The sequence below is a fragment of the Dendrobates tinctorius genome, unplaced genomic scaffold, assembly GCF_039654945.1.
Source record: "Dendrobates tinctorius isolate UK_male_01 unplaced genomic scaffold, ASM3965494v1 ptg000149l, whole genome shotgun sequence".
In the NCBI taxonomy this organism is placed as follows: Eukaryota; Metazoa; Chordata; class Amphibia; order Anura; family Dendrobatidae; genus Dendrobates; species Dendrobates tinctorius.
Window position 1 is genome coordinate 1646067 of NW_027361816.1, and position 14567 is coordinate 1660633.

A 14567-nucleotide genomic window follows, 5' to 3' on the forward strand; every position below is an offset into this window, starting at 1 on the left:
TTATCATTTCTATGGTGTTATCGTCCTTCTGTAAAGCTGGAAATAACACAATTTATTACCGTGCCAACACAGACCACCCTCTGACACAGACTTCAGGGGGAGCCCAGTATCACACAGGAGAGGATTAGACACATGGCTCAGCAGTCAGTATCACACAGGATAGGATTAGATACACGGCTCAGCAGTCAGTATCACACAGGATAGGATTAGATACACGGCTCAGCAGTCAGTATCACACAGGATAGGATTAGATACACAGCTCAGCAGTCAGTATCACACAGGATAGGATTAGATACACGGCTCAGCAGTCAGTATCACACAGGATAGGATTAGATACACGGCTCAGCAGTCAGTATCACACAGGATAGGATTAGACACACAGCTCAGCAGTCAGTATCACACAGGATAGGATTAGACACACAGCTCAGCAGTCAGTATCACACAGGATAGGATTAGACACACAGCTCAGCAGTCAGTATCACACAGGATAGGATTAGACACACAGCTCAGCAGTCAGTATCACACAGGATAGGATTAGACACACAGCTCAGCAGTCAGTATCACACAGGATAGGATTAGATGCACGGTTTTTATGTGCAATATAATCATTATAATTTGTTATAACTAACCACAGTTGGTTACTATGCCCAGGCAACGCCGGGCTCTTCAGATTATATATATATATATATATATGCGGAAGCTGATAAGTTAAAGCCAGGGATCATTATACTACAGGCCTAAAACCCCATTCTGCCTCCATACAGCAGGATTACAGCCAACATTTGCGGACTGGTGAGTGATAACACTGCTTCTTTGCATTGTAAGTCAATTCATTCTATGCTGTTTATAAATATACTAGCTGAAGAGCCTGGCATTGCCCGGGCATAACTAACTGTGGTTAGTTATAATGATTATCCTCCATCCCATAGTCCCGTGCTCATACAACCTATATATTTACTCATATTTGTTGCAGTATTGGGGGGGGCCCCGGGAAGATTTCTTGCACAGGGGCCCTCTGCAGTCTGTGTCCACCCCTGGCCGATCTTACACTTATCACTTAACCCGTGGATAGGTGCTAAAGGTTTTTGGTACGATGACCCCTTTAAGCTAGAAAAAAGACTCAAACATAAAAACAACATTGTAGCAAAGTGCTGCAGGGGGTGAAAGATGAAAAGTGATGTATCTGGCCTGGCCCCTCGTTCTGCACATCACTTTTTACGTCAACTTCCTGTTCCATTTATTGGACAAGCTTTGTTCATATGAGATTTTGTTATTTCACAAAACAAACCACACAGAAAATTATTTACCATAATTTCCTGGCAGCTGATCCGGGCAAACACAGAGCGGAGCTGTAGAACAATATGTTAGAAATTAAAGCCTCCATGCGTGCTAACCCTCGTCTTTATTCAAGAAGATATGAAGCTGATATTGGATTGTTATTGTGTTCCTCCGACCACATGTGCTCCATCTGCATTACTATTATGCTGTGTCCGCACATCCCAATCTACCACCAATACCATACACAACAGGTAGCTCTTTATTATCTTAGGGGTTCATGCACAGAGTATTTTACTTGTGCAGAGAGAGGAAAACTTTAACCCTAAAGATACACAATATGGACCCCTATGCTCTCTGCAGACGTATGGTGCCCTTTAGAGGACTGCATTTTGGGAAAGAATTTCACTGGAAAGATGTTCACATAGAAGTTTTTGAACAGAAACTCTCCCATGCTTCAGTCATAGAATCATAGAATATTAGAGTTGGAGGGACCTCCAGGGTCATCGTGTCCAACCCCCTGCTCAATGCAGGATTTCCTAAACCATCTCAGACAGATGTCTGTCCAGCCTCTGTTTGAAGACCTCCATTGAAGGAGAACTCGCCACCTCTCGTGACAGCCTGTTCCACTCATTGATCACCCTCACTGTCAGAACGCTTTTTCTAATATCTAATCTGTATCTTCTTCCTTTCACTTTCATTCCATTGCTCAACGTGTTTCTATGAGCAAATGGAAATAAGGAAGATCCGTCTACACTGACATCCGTTCAGATATTTGTACGCTCACCAACCTGGTAGCTCTTCAATAAACTTGTTCCAGTTTTTTTATGCATTTTTTAAAATGTGGTTCCCAGAACTGTACACAGTATTCCAGATGAGGTCTGACCAAGGTGGAGTAGAGGGAGATAATTATTTCACGTGATCTAGACTCTATGTTTTCTTTTACATCCTAGAACTTTTTTACTGCTGCATCACATGGTTGACTCATGCGCAGTCTGTGATCTATTAGTATTTTTCACATGTGCTGTTGCTTAGTTCTATTCTTCCCATTCTATAGATTTAATTTTCGTTTTTCCTGCTCGGTTGTAGAATCTTGCATTTCTCCCTGTTAAATACCATTCTATTAGTCGCTGCGCATTGTTCCAGCTTATGATGAGCCTTTGAAATCCTTTCTCTGTCTTCTCTAGTATTAGCTATCCCTCCTAGCTTTGTATCGCCTGCAAATTTGATTAGTTTACCTTCAATTGCCTTATCTAGATCATTTCTAAAAATGTTGAACAACACTGGGGTCAGGACAGAGCCTTGTGGTACCCCACTTGAAACACTCTTCCAATTGAATGTGCAACCATTTATTACCACTCTTTGAGTACGATAACTGAGCCAGCTATGAATCCTACTTTGTAATTTTTTCAATAAGGATAGTACGAGATACTTTATCAAATGCTTTGCTGAAGTCGAGATATACTATATCTACTGCATTTCCCTGATCCACCCAGTCAGTGATTCCATCATAGACGGAAATTAGATTAGTCTGGCAAGACTTGTTTGCTACAAACCCATGCTTGCTCTAGTTACTATATTCTTATCCAAGTACTTACATACATGCTGTTTGATAATTTGTTCAAAGATCTTTCCTGGTATAAAAGTAAGGCTCATTGGCCTGTAATTTTCTGGCTCCATATTTTTTACTTTATTGAACATAGGGTTAACATTTGTCCTTCTCCAATCTTCTGGGACTTCTGTTCTCCATGATTTTTTAAAGATTGTAGCACTTGTAGAACTAATTTGTAAACTCATAGTTTTTGAATTCTGTGTTTTTCTGGAGAATTTCTGCTCCAAAAACTTAGTAAAAAAAACTCAATGTGAACATATCCTAATATGCCATGCACTGGAGTATGCAAACAAAATGGAATCTAACTGAATCTTTGAAAAAAAAATACTATATTCCTAAATGATTTTACATTACAGTATCGGGCTTTAACATGCGTAACAACTTTTTGAAATTCTCCACTGGGAGAATTAGGAGGGGATTTTTTCTAAAGTTTGACGATGTCCTTTGCAGATCCCTTTTAACACCTCTTTTGATACCCTATTACCATAACCTAAATAAGCACTTAGATACTGAGGCTACTTATGATTATATGCAAAGAAAAAGGTTTCTACAGTGCCTGGAAGACTTAACAGTTATTTGAGTCCAAAAGGTCTTTATTTTTTTGTTTTCAGAAGCTTTTTGAACATTTCCAGGGTGTATGGCCTTTGAGTTCTGTTTAGGAGTCTTAATCCAAATAAAATACATATAAAAATGTCATATCTGAACAATTCCCAGGCGCGTCAGCTAGACAATACCTAACGCTAAAATAGTTTTCCAAGCAATGAAAATTATCCTAAAAAGGACTGTGGATAAAATGATGAAAGAAATTATACAGCTCTGGCAAAAACTAAGAGACCACGACATCAAATCCCTGACATGGCCAGCCCATTCTCCGGAACTGAACCCCATTGAAAACCTCTGGAATGTAATCAAGAGGATCATGGATAGTCACAGGCCATCAAACAGAGAAGAAATGATTAATTTTTTTGGTAGAAAGCATGCCAAGACGCATGAATGCTGTGATTAAAAATCATGGTTATTCCATAAAATATTGATTTCTGAACTCTTCCTGAGTTAAAACATTAGTATTGTTGTTTCTAAATGATTATGAACTTGTTTTCTTAGCATTATTTGAGGCCTGAAAGCACTGTTTTTTTCTTTTTTAATTTTGACCGTTTTTCTTTTTCAGAAAAAAATACAAAATGTATTGCTTGGGAATTCGGAGACATGTCAGAAGTTTACAGACTAAAAGAACAATTCACATTTTACTCAAAAATATGCCTATAAAGAGAAAAATCAGACAAACTGAACATTTTGCAAGTGGTCTCTTAATTTTTGCCAGAGCTGTGTATATATATATATATATATACACACACACATATAATCTCTTTTATCCTTGTTTGATATTTCTTAAATTAAAGAAAAAACTTGCAATTATTCTTGGCTAAAGCACCTATATGTTTATTGGTATTTTCTAGTCAAATATGGAGCAATTTCTGAGAATTCAGGAATAAAGAAAATAAAAAGTCTAAAAATATTCTAGGAATGTGTCAGCAGCTTACTGTAGTCTTAATACAATCAGTGTTTTATCAGCAGGAGATTATCACTGCAGGACTAGGTGTCATGTGCCAGGTAGTCCAGCTAATTGTGTAACCCCACCCTCGCAACTGATTGGAATCTTGCTAACAAGAGTACGGTGGCTCAGTGGTTAGCACTGCAGCCTTGCAGCACTCGGGGCTTGGGTTCAAATCCCACCAAGTAAAACATCTGCAAGGAGTTTGTATGTTCTCCCCGTGTTTGCGTGGGTGTCCTCCAGGTACTCCGGTTTCCTCTCACATTCCAAAGATATATTGATAGGGAATTTAGATTGTGAGCCCCATGATAGCAATGATAATGTGTGCAAGCTGTAAAGAACTGTGGAATATGTTAGCACTATATAAAAATAAAGATTATTATTATTATCTACAGTGTAATCAGGAAGTAGCCAATCAGGGGTGTGGGTGGGATTATACAGAGCTCAGCATTCATAGCACTGCTACAGAGAAAACAGAGATTATATCAAAACTGCACCAAGGAGCCCAGTAAGTGACACATTGGTAGAATCAGGCTTTCTACCCCTACATCATATTGCTGTCAGATTACATAGCAAAAACCTAGTGACAGATTCTATTTGTCATATAGGGGTCTTCAGGGTCCATTTACAATTACTACCTGGTCAGCGGAGTCATACTTAATGTAATTCTGCTTTTACTTACAAACATTCTAAAACACTAAAATATCCGCTCTATCCTCCCTTCCTTCTGTTCAGCTCAGCCCCCTAATCTCTTTAGAGGTCATGAATTTTTCAAGAGAACCACTTATCTCTTTCACATTGATAACAGAAACAGAAAAGTTTAGAAAAGTATTAAAAAAACACACACATGAATTTGGTGAAATGAATGGTAAACTGCAACCCAAGGCAATAAAACACTGTAAAGCCAATTCACATACACTGAAATATGCAAGAATACATCAAAAATATTTTAGCTTGTAAAGTTTTACTTCAGCTCTAAAAGGGTCTAAAATGTTGTAGGAGTAACGTTCTATTCCACGAGATGGTTTTACCAGGCACAAGTGGAGCATAAACCTGCAAATATCAGAAAAGGTAGACGATTAACCTCTTCCTGCACTATCCCAAACATTTTCAGAACACTTAAGGCAAGTGCCCCGGACCGCTCCTTGCATTGCCCATGGGGGAATTAGCTGTGAATTACCATTTATAGAGCTATAGACAAAGCAACAACAACAACAACAGAAAAGTGAATGAAAATTTTTTTTTATTTTTTAAGAATTAACTTTTTTTTTTTTTATTACTGTTGTAGTTGCAACGCTACACATGATCACTCGACAATGGAAATATGAATATAACCTTATAAATAGAGATCAGCGAACTTATTCAGAAAAAGGTTGCCGAATCCGAATGTGCCATATTCGTGCCTAATTTATGTTTGGCGATCGATTTCCGTACATATTTGCAAACACAAGTAGAGGAGATGAGTGGATATGTTCGGAGACGATCGCCAAACATAAATTAGGCACGAATATGGCACATTCGGATTCGGCGACCATTTCACAAATAAGTTTGCTGATCCCTACCGGTGTAGTCTCAGAAGTGGCGCTGTGCTGCACAATGTGGGAGGGGCTCGGGGGAGGTAACGTTGGGTGCTAAATTCTGGAGGGAGCAAAATTTCAAAAGAAAAATAACGAAGCATTAGTGCTACAAGCGGTAAAGAACTGGGCAAGCGCCACTTTGTTATAGACTCCATTCCAGACCATTCGGTCCTAAAAGACATTAGTGTCTTATCACAGGTGTCACGAAGACATTCCTCTAATTGCACCGCCTTTGCAACCTGCTCTGTGTGCAAGGGAGAAGACGACTCGGTTATTTGGAATATGTTAAGACAAACTTTATTTTTGGGGGGACGTGGCACTAAGGGGGATTATTACTTTTCAAGGGCAGTCAAGGGGAAATTAAACCTTCTAAAGCACTTAGGAGGCATTGCTTTTTTTAGGGCTCACACAAGCGTATAACACGGCCAAGTGCTATCTGATATTTTACTGCATAGCAATTGGACCAGGGTTATACTATGGGGCCACTCAGGTCTGCAATTGTTGTCTCATGCCGACTCAGCATGAGACAACAATCACAGCTTGCTGTGTGTACATCCGATATTTGGATCACACTCACCCATACAAGTCTATGGGTGCGTGTGAAACATTGCACTGCACTCTGATGTCATCCAAGTGCAGTCAGATTACTGAGATCGCCGGCAATGGAGGAGATGGAAAAATTAATTTCTCCATGTTCCTCGCACCAGTGCGAATATTCTCTCATGCGAGATTATCGGATCTCCCTAAGGTGACACTTGGATCAGACTCAGAGTTTGATCCGAGTGTCTTTAGCACATTTGGCCAGATTCTCTCACACAAGAGAACATACGCTCTTGTGACCCCGGCCTTAAGGGACTCTCACAGAAACATTATCTCTGGCTAATACGTGCCTTGCATGTGGAGCTGGCAAATCACACTATGCCACAATTTATCATGGTGGATAAAGCAGTGTATCTAATCCTATCATGTGTGATACTTACTGCTCAAATGTATAATTACTGTGATCTGAGCGCTGCAGCTACAATAATATGACTGTCCCACTAAGATCTCTGTAAAGACCAGTGAGCAGTGCAGCACATACAGTACTGGCGATGCATGCAGTCCTTGGTGACACTGCCCACATCTCGGTATCAAATTACAGTCACCAACAAAATGGTGCCGCATTGTGATCCTAAAAATTTAATTCTCCCTTATCCTTTGGCGAACGCCAATCAGGCACGACAGCAGATCCCACCCACATTTGGTGCAGTTGTAATGTGAGCTAGCGTGGCACTAAGTTTTACTGACAAAAGTCTGCAGCTGCTCCCCCTAGTGTTTAAAACATGAAAATATCAAAACTTTTTATTTTATACCATAAATAAATGATACATGTCATTTTATTTAATATTACATTTTATCAATTGCTGAAAACATTATTGGGGAGTGACGCATTCCGTTTAATGAAGACAATATTTCTGATTTGTATCAGAGCTGAGTCGGACGTAAGGCTGATGAGTTACCAACTGAATTAAATGACTGCAACTTCCTGCCGGAGCAGAAATGACATTAGTAGAGCAGATCTATGACTAATACAGGGATAATATAGTACAGAGCCGGCACACTCATACAGTAATTACCCTGCTGCGAGGTTAGGATGGGCGTAGGCTAGAGACCAGCACGGTGATATCTGTAGAGTCATGAAAGGAAGCTCGATGAGAGAAATGAAAAAGACCCACATTAGCTGCAGCCAGTATGGAGAAAGCTGTCATTCCAAACACAGCCAGTAACATCTCGATTCATGTGTCTGGCCCAGTGAAAGTCTGTGCCACATCACGGGAACGAGTCATAGGGTGCAGTCTGGCGCTGATGATGTGAACAGTCACGAACCTCGAATCGAGAAGCCTGATTTTGCTGTAAACAAGACTAAACAAGAACCACATCTGCTGCTCCGGGTTACTAATAGAAGTGGCGCTACAATGCAGAGTTAACGGTGGTCATAGACACGAGAGACATGAGACCGCTTTCAGACGAACGCTCGCTTGGCAGATCGTTCTCTTTCCACTCTCCTATGTACACGAGAGCATGGCTGAGTGTTAAGCCCCCTTCACACATGGCGAGATCGCTAGTGATATCGGTAAAGCGTCACCAAGTTTGTGACGCAACAGCGATATCGCTACAGGTGACACTTACCTCCGACCGGCTCCCCCGCTGGATATCGCTGATCCCGCGAAAACGGAATGGTCCATTTCTTGTCGTCGGCTTCCTGCTGGTGCCGACAAGCGATTCCATGGATGCGGGCGGGGGACGTCACCCTCGCTGCGTGTGACAGGTAAGTAACAACCGCCGACCGCTGCTGCATCGCTGGTGAGTCTGCCTGTTTGGCAGCTCACTAGCGACCAGTTAGCGATGCACCAGCGATCCTGAGCGGGTCATATCGTGGTCGGGATCGCTGATGCATTGCTAAATGTAACGGGACCTTTAGAGTATGTTCACACATGGCGTTTTTGCATTGCAGCATTATTTTTTCTGCAGAAAAAAACAAAGTTGGCAAGAAAAAATGCTGTGTAAAATTACATTCTCCCCCTATTCATTAAAATGAGTGAAAAATGTTGCAAAAATATTGAAAAAAATCGACATGCTGCCCATTACAAAAATGCGCAGCTCATTCACTTTGCAGTATTGTAAAGCTTCAAAAATGCCCTGTGTGAGTATCCCCTTACAGGGAATCTGTAGGAAGAATGTTACTATATAATCTGAACTGAGAGCAGCATGATGGAGGGGCGGAGACCCTGATTCCAGTGATGTGTCACTTGCTGGTCTGCATGCTGTCATTTTGACACAATCCCTATTTTTTCTGCTGCAGATCTACCAGCTCTGTATAACCCCACATAGCACTGTTCTGCAGATTTCTGCGTACGCTGTGCATAGGCAGAAAGCTGCTATTCAGTGTTTGAGGGCAGGAATACACAGAGCAGTTGACCAAGAGGCACAAGACATCTAGTCCTCCAGTGATGAAAATCTCCAGCTGATAAAACATTTATTGAAACACAACACAGCCTATTAAGTAACACATCACTGGAATCAGGGACTCAGCCTCTATATTATTCTGCTCTCAGATTACGTAGCAAAAAAAGGCTGCTGATGGATTTAGTTGAATGTATTTTCAGCAAGCATGGTGGAAAAATCTGCTGCCAAACATTTTTGGCAGTGGCTCATCTCTAAAGAAAACAAAACAATCATACATCAAGTGCGAGTTTGGAAACCGCAGTATATCAGATAGTTCAGCTGAAATCGGAAAGTTCATCCAACTTTTATCTATTATGTATGGGGCTTTAATCGACAATGTTCTGGAAAAATCAGTACAGTACCGTGTTTTATATTCTATGACTTTTTTCAATGAATCTAAAATCCTCAATATGTCATCTGATGCTTTTCAATGCAATGAAGAAAATCTGCAGTAAATTTGTATCTTTTCTGCAATGAAATCTGTAACAAAACCTGGACAACTAGGTGCGGATTTATCCATTGTGGACTTCAGTGCAGAAATTCATCAGTGGACCAGTCCCATATGGAGGTACCCTAAAGAAGTCACATTACATAAATCCCTATAAGTGCAGGTGCAGACTATCGTGTATCCTCTCATCACAGGGTATAGGGCAGATTATGCACACTCTAATCATATTCTGATCGGAGCGAGATCATAGTGTGATCTGATTCTCTAATCTTTATCTTCTCCATTTTTTCAGTCCATGAAAATCAGACTGCACTCAGATGTCATTTGCGTGCAGTCCAATTTTTTTCCACGGACTCATTGACTTGCATCAGCAGCAAATCGGCATGCTGCAATTTTTTTTCTCGGCCAGACTGTGTTTGAGGAAAAAACGGGACATGTGCATGGCCTCATGGAATAACACTAGTACGAGTGCCGTGCAATGTTTGGTCGAATCGCGCTCGGACTGAAAATACAGTCATGTGCGCGGGCCATTGATGGAAATGAGGGGATCCCAAATCTGGAGCAACTAACAAAATTTTCCATTAAAAAAAATCTTGCTTTCAGTGATGATGAGCAAATGTGCTCGGATACGGTGTTATCTGCGCATGCTCGGGTGCTGAGTGTGTTCGGCGTGCTCAAATAATATATTCGAGTCTCTGCGGCTGCATGTCCCCTGGCTGTTTGACAGCCGCAACACAATCAGGGATTGTGTGTTTGTTTGGTAATCCCTGCATGTGTTGTGTCTGGCGAAAAGCTGAGGGACCTGCAGCCGTGGGGACTCGGTTAGCACTTGAGCATGCTCAGATAACACCTTATCGGAGCACATTCGCTCATCACTACTCATTTTGTATTAGTCACTTAGTAAAAGTTAATTCCTGGTGGAATTATCCATCACCATGAACAGAAAGGACACTTATGAGATTAGGGATCAATAACCCTTTACTATAAGTGTAAGTAACGTTCTAGGCCCGGGACATTACAGAACGAGGTGAGAGCGCAGTCTGCCTTGGTCTATGCACTCTCATCCCATCCCAGAAGCTACTCTCAGAATAGCCGACACTGCTATTGCAAAGCTTGGAGCACTAGGAAGCTTCTATTACTCAATATTCCCCTAAGGGATGGGCAAGAATGTTAAAAGCTTCCTCACAAGTGCAGATACTTCTCTTGTGCGTTCGGAATAAATCAAAGGGTTGCAAAGAAATAGACAAAATACCAATAAAGAGAGAGGGATAAAGTGAGGGCTAGAAAGAAGCTAACTCCATAGGGGAGGCCTGATGCATTGTATCCAGCAGGTAGCGTCATATGACAAGCAAGGGAGGACGAGGAATGTCAGATTTGGGGATAAACCGGACAATAATCGCTCATCTAGATCCAGACTCCAGACATTGCCATGCACTTTTAGAATCAGAATGCAAAATATTTCATGCAACAGGAGAGGAAATAATAGAAATGGAGATTCTTCTTACCTGATTTACGCTTGGAAGAGCCATAATCCCTAAAAAAGAAACAGCAGCAAATAGACATCATTAGAAAGGCAGTAATGGGGGGCTTCTCAATGCAGGCACCCCACCCATGCACTGAAGCAATGCCGTCCCTGCTACAGCCAGAGGATCCTGACACAGAGACGATTGACAGCAGCAGAGCAGCATCCCAGCACTACAGACAGCGGCTGCAGCCGGAGGAGCATGTGATGGCAGAACGAACCATCCCTCGTTATACAGGGGAGGCTGCGAGGGTTCTCCCTGCTCCGAATACATCACAGCAGACGGCTTCCCTCTACGGACACCTGTATGTGTCGCCACGGCTGTGCGTCCAACCGGAGACCGCTGTGTCCAGAGCATTCCCTCAATGGCGGAACTTATTAAAGGGATCTGTAGTTTGACATACGTGAATTGATGCAGTGCTATATATAAAAGACTACAACACAGAAAAACACAGTAAAACAAACGTATAAAAAAGTGACAGTAAACAGCAAGTGCTAGTAAAAAGATGATAACAAAACAGGGTATTTGGTTGATACGGTTTTTGCAAAAAATGTACGCTAAGCCGCTCTACCAAACGTCAAGGTATACCCATATCAGAGCAGTCCCTAACCAATGTATTTAAAAACCTGACCTTGTGAATGGTACCTATATGAGCAGGATTCAGACAGGTAATGTCCGATATGGACACCCTGCGGAAGATGGCTTTTGTGTGCATGGCCCACAAAGGAGGGGTGGAACCTCCCCAATCTTGCAAAAACAAGAAACCAATTAGGCACAGACACATATAAAAGACTATGCCTGATTTCGGGAGCCATTATGGGGGGCACCATTTATTATCATGTGATCATGGGCAGATAAGGGATACGTCTGTCGGCATCTCTGTCCGTAAGGACAAGAGGAAGAAAAAGGACAAGAGGAAGAAAAGGGACAAGAGTATTCCTTTACAAAGCCCCGAGTCTGTGTTCAGCACTTACAATACATTGGCTATAATAAGCTGATTTAATGTCCATTATATAATCCAGTACATTATTTTCGTCACCTTCCACCTGCAGTTACCACCAGCATATGTACATTTAAAGGGGGCTTACACCAGGACCTTCCATATGGAGAAACTGATTGGGTTCATTTAGAGAACTGAGCGCACTAATTAGACTTTAAATGGGTTTTCTTGGCTTGTGAATCCTCACATAATAATAATTTTATTCCTATAGCACCAACATATTCCGCCGCAATTTAGATTTTAACATATCGCCCGCCCTGTGCGCTGTGAGGATCCTCCGTTGCCGACACCAGGAGCGGTGGGCACGTGACCGCGCAAGCATGCGATTTGCATACATCCGGCTATATTCTACATACTAGACTTGTCCATCCTCGCTCCATACACTTGCACTGATTGAGGCTGCGCCCAACTAGTCGGCACGTGACCGCATGTATCCAAACCACACAACGCGCCTGGTGCTGCCGAAGGAGAATCCTCAGCGCGTTCCGTGCAGTCACATATTGCCAGGCGGCAGCCTTTGTGAAGGAGGTCCTCGGCGCCAATGGTCATGAATTCTGGGAGTAATCAATAACTGCCCCCACCCTCAATTCACCACTTAAGAAAAATATTATCTGGAATGAAAAGGTTTCACGTCTTTCTGTCCGAATGAAAATAAATAGATCTCAGGACTATTGTTAGAAGTTATTGAAAAAAGAAATCATGAAATGTAACCCCGGGTCAGGTTACTTCACTCTCGGGGTTGACACAGAACATGTAAATCTGAAACAGACCCCTGAGAGTTTCAGGAACATCAGAGGAAACGTCTTTCGGTCCTAAAGGAATGTGATTCTATTCCAAGAGTAGATAGAGGCCAAGAATCACTCAGCTATAGGGCGAGGAAAGAAGGTACCGTGCGCGATGTCGGGCAGCATGTGGTGCAAACTGTGTTCTTTGCTTGATCGATAAAACAAGAGGAACAACAGATGTGTCTTAGCACACGCTGGCTCACAGTGGGTCCCCGTAACCCCATACAGATGATCTAGGATAACCTTAAAATGATGCCGTGCATGTGATACAGGATCATCAGCCCCATCTGGGTAGCTTTATTATTTGCAAAGCAACTTTTCTAATGGAACAAAATTGACAATTTCACTTATGGACCAGCGCATTTGCTTCTTTTTTATGCTCATACTTTTAGAGTTTTGCGGCCATCAAGAAAAAAACAACAAATACTTAAAGGGAACAGGTCAATAGATTCATGCTGCCAGAATGACAGACAGCAAACATCAGATTGCAGACAAATCAATGGTGATTGCAGCCAGGTAAGTTAAAAAAAAAAAACATTCGGATGTCCATGGCAATTGGTCCACTAATGTACAGGTTGGCCGCGGCTCTCCTGACCTGAGCATGACAGCTTCATGTACTTTTATGAAGTGGTTCATGCTTATATTGGGAGAACCCCGGTCAGTGCGTGCATTACAGTCCGATCTCGGACCGATTTGTGCGGTCGCGGACCGATTTGAAAAGCTAGTCTGGGATGATGGGAGTAGGGAGAAAACCGACTAGTCTAAAGTGGTCGCTGGCCGGTTTCTCACCACCCCAATGTTTTTGAGTGACAGATTTCTCCTATGTGTATATATAAACATCAACCCCTGAGGAAGGAGTGTTTGTATTTCAAAACGCGTTGGGACTGTGAATAAACCATCATCTTCTTTTATGAACATTTGATCCTGAGACATATCTAGCAGCGCCAATAACCCACGAAATCTCTAATAATTTGAATGTATATAGAGAAAGACTTGTCAATCAAGTGGAGTGGGGTGGGGAGAGGTCAGCAGGGGCCACATCAGACTGGTAAGGTCTCACCCTATGGTCCCTAGCCAGACTTTAAACAATGTTTGCTCTGAAACGCTGCAGTTTTTCAGAGTGAAACTTGCCTGGCTACAATCATGCGGCCAGACTCTGGTTCATGCTGCCCTTTATTCTGGCAGCATGAATCAATGACAGGTTCCTGACTCAGCCATGTTGTACTGAGAAATCAATGAACTAATAATAAATTAGTTCTATGCTAGTATATCGTAATTGTCAACTGTCCCCAAGTTTCCGAGAGGATTCCTCGAAAAAGGGGAGACCTGCCAGATTTCCAGAAGAAATGTTAAATCTCCCAGGTATATGCCAAAAACCTCAGGAAAAAACCTCCTGGGAAGCAGACCCTCCAGAGGATATTTTGTACATAACGCAGGGATGCGTAAAGTCCCAATGTCCACATTCACATTTAGGGTGTGGGAAAGAGGTCGGGAAAGGGGCGTAAAATGGGTGTGAAGGGGGCTGGTTTGTAAAAGTGGTGGATAACAATTTTTATGGATTACGCTTTACAAGGGAGAATTCTGAAAATTGGCAGATGTGTCCTAGACATGGGTCGGGTAGTGAAATATTGGTGCAACAGTAACATTATGTTCCCATGTACAGCGTTCGTATAGGCCGATATGTGCACGACGCGTACGCACATCCTGAGCAGTCTACATGGATGAGACTACAAAGAATTGTGCAACATCGGACAGGCATAAGGTTCTTGTGAATAGATCCTGCTGACAATCTCATCTGAAGGGTTCCTGT

At 42.1% G+C, this 14567-nt stretch overlaps 1 protein-coding gene across 5 annotated transcripts in view; it reads right to left on the reverse strand.

The window, feature by feature from the left end:
- SH3PXD2A (SH3 and PX domains 2A) overlaps nucleotides 1-14567 on the reverse strand; it is a 378257-nt gene that overhangs the window by 112440 nt on the left and 251250 nt on the right. For 4 of the 5 annotated variants that reach the window (XM_073546581.1, XM_073546582.1, XM_073546580.1 and 1 more), the window contains exon 6: nucleotides 10955-10983. In XM_073546581.1, the coding sequence (XP_073402682.1) occupies nucleotides 10955-10983 (29 nt within the window). Of the gene's footprint in view, nucleotides 1-10954; nucleotides 11143-14567 lie in introns of those variants that run through there. The other variant, XM_073546585.1, reaches the window with a different exon arrangement.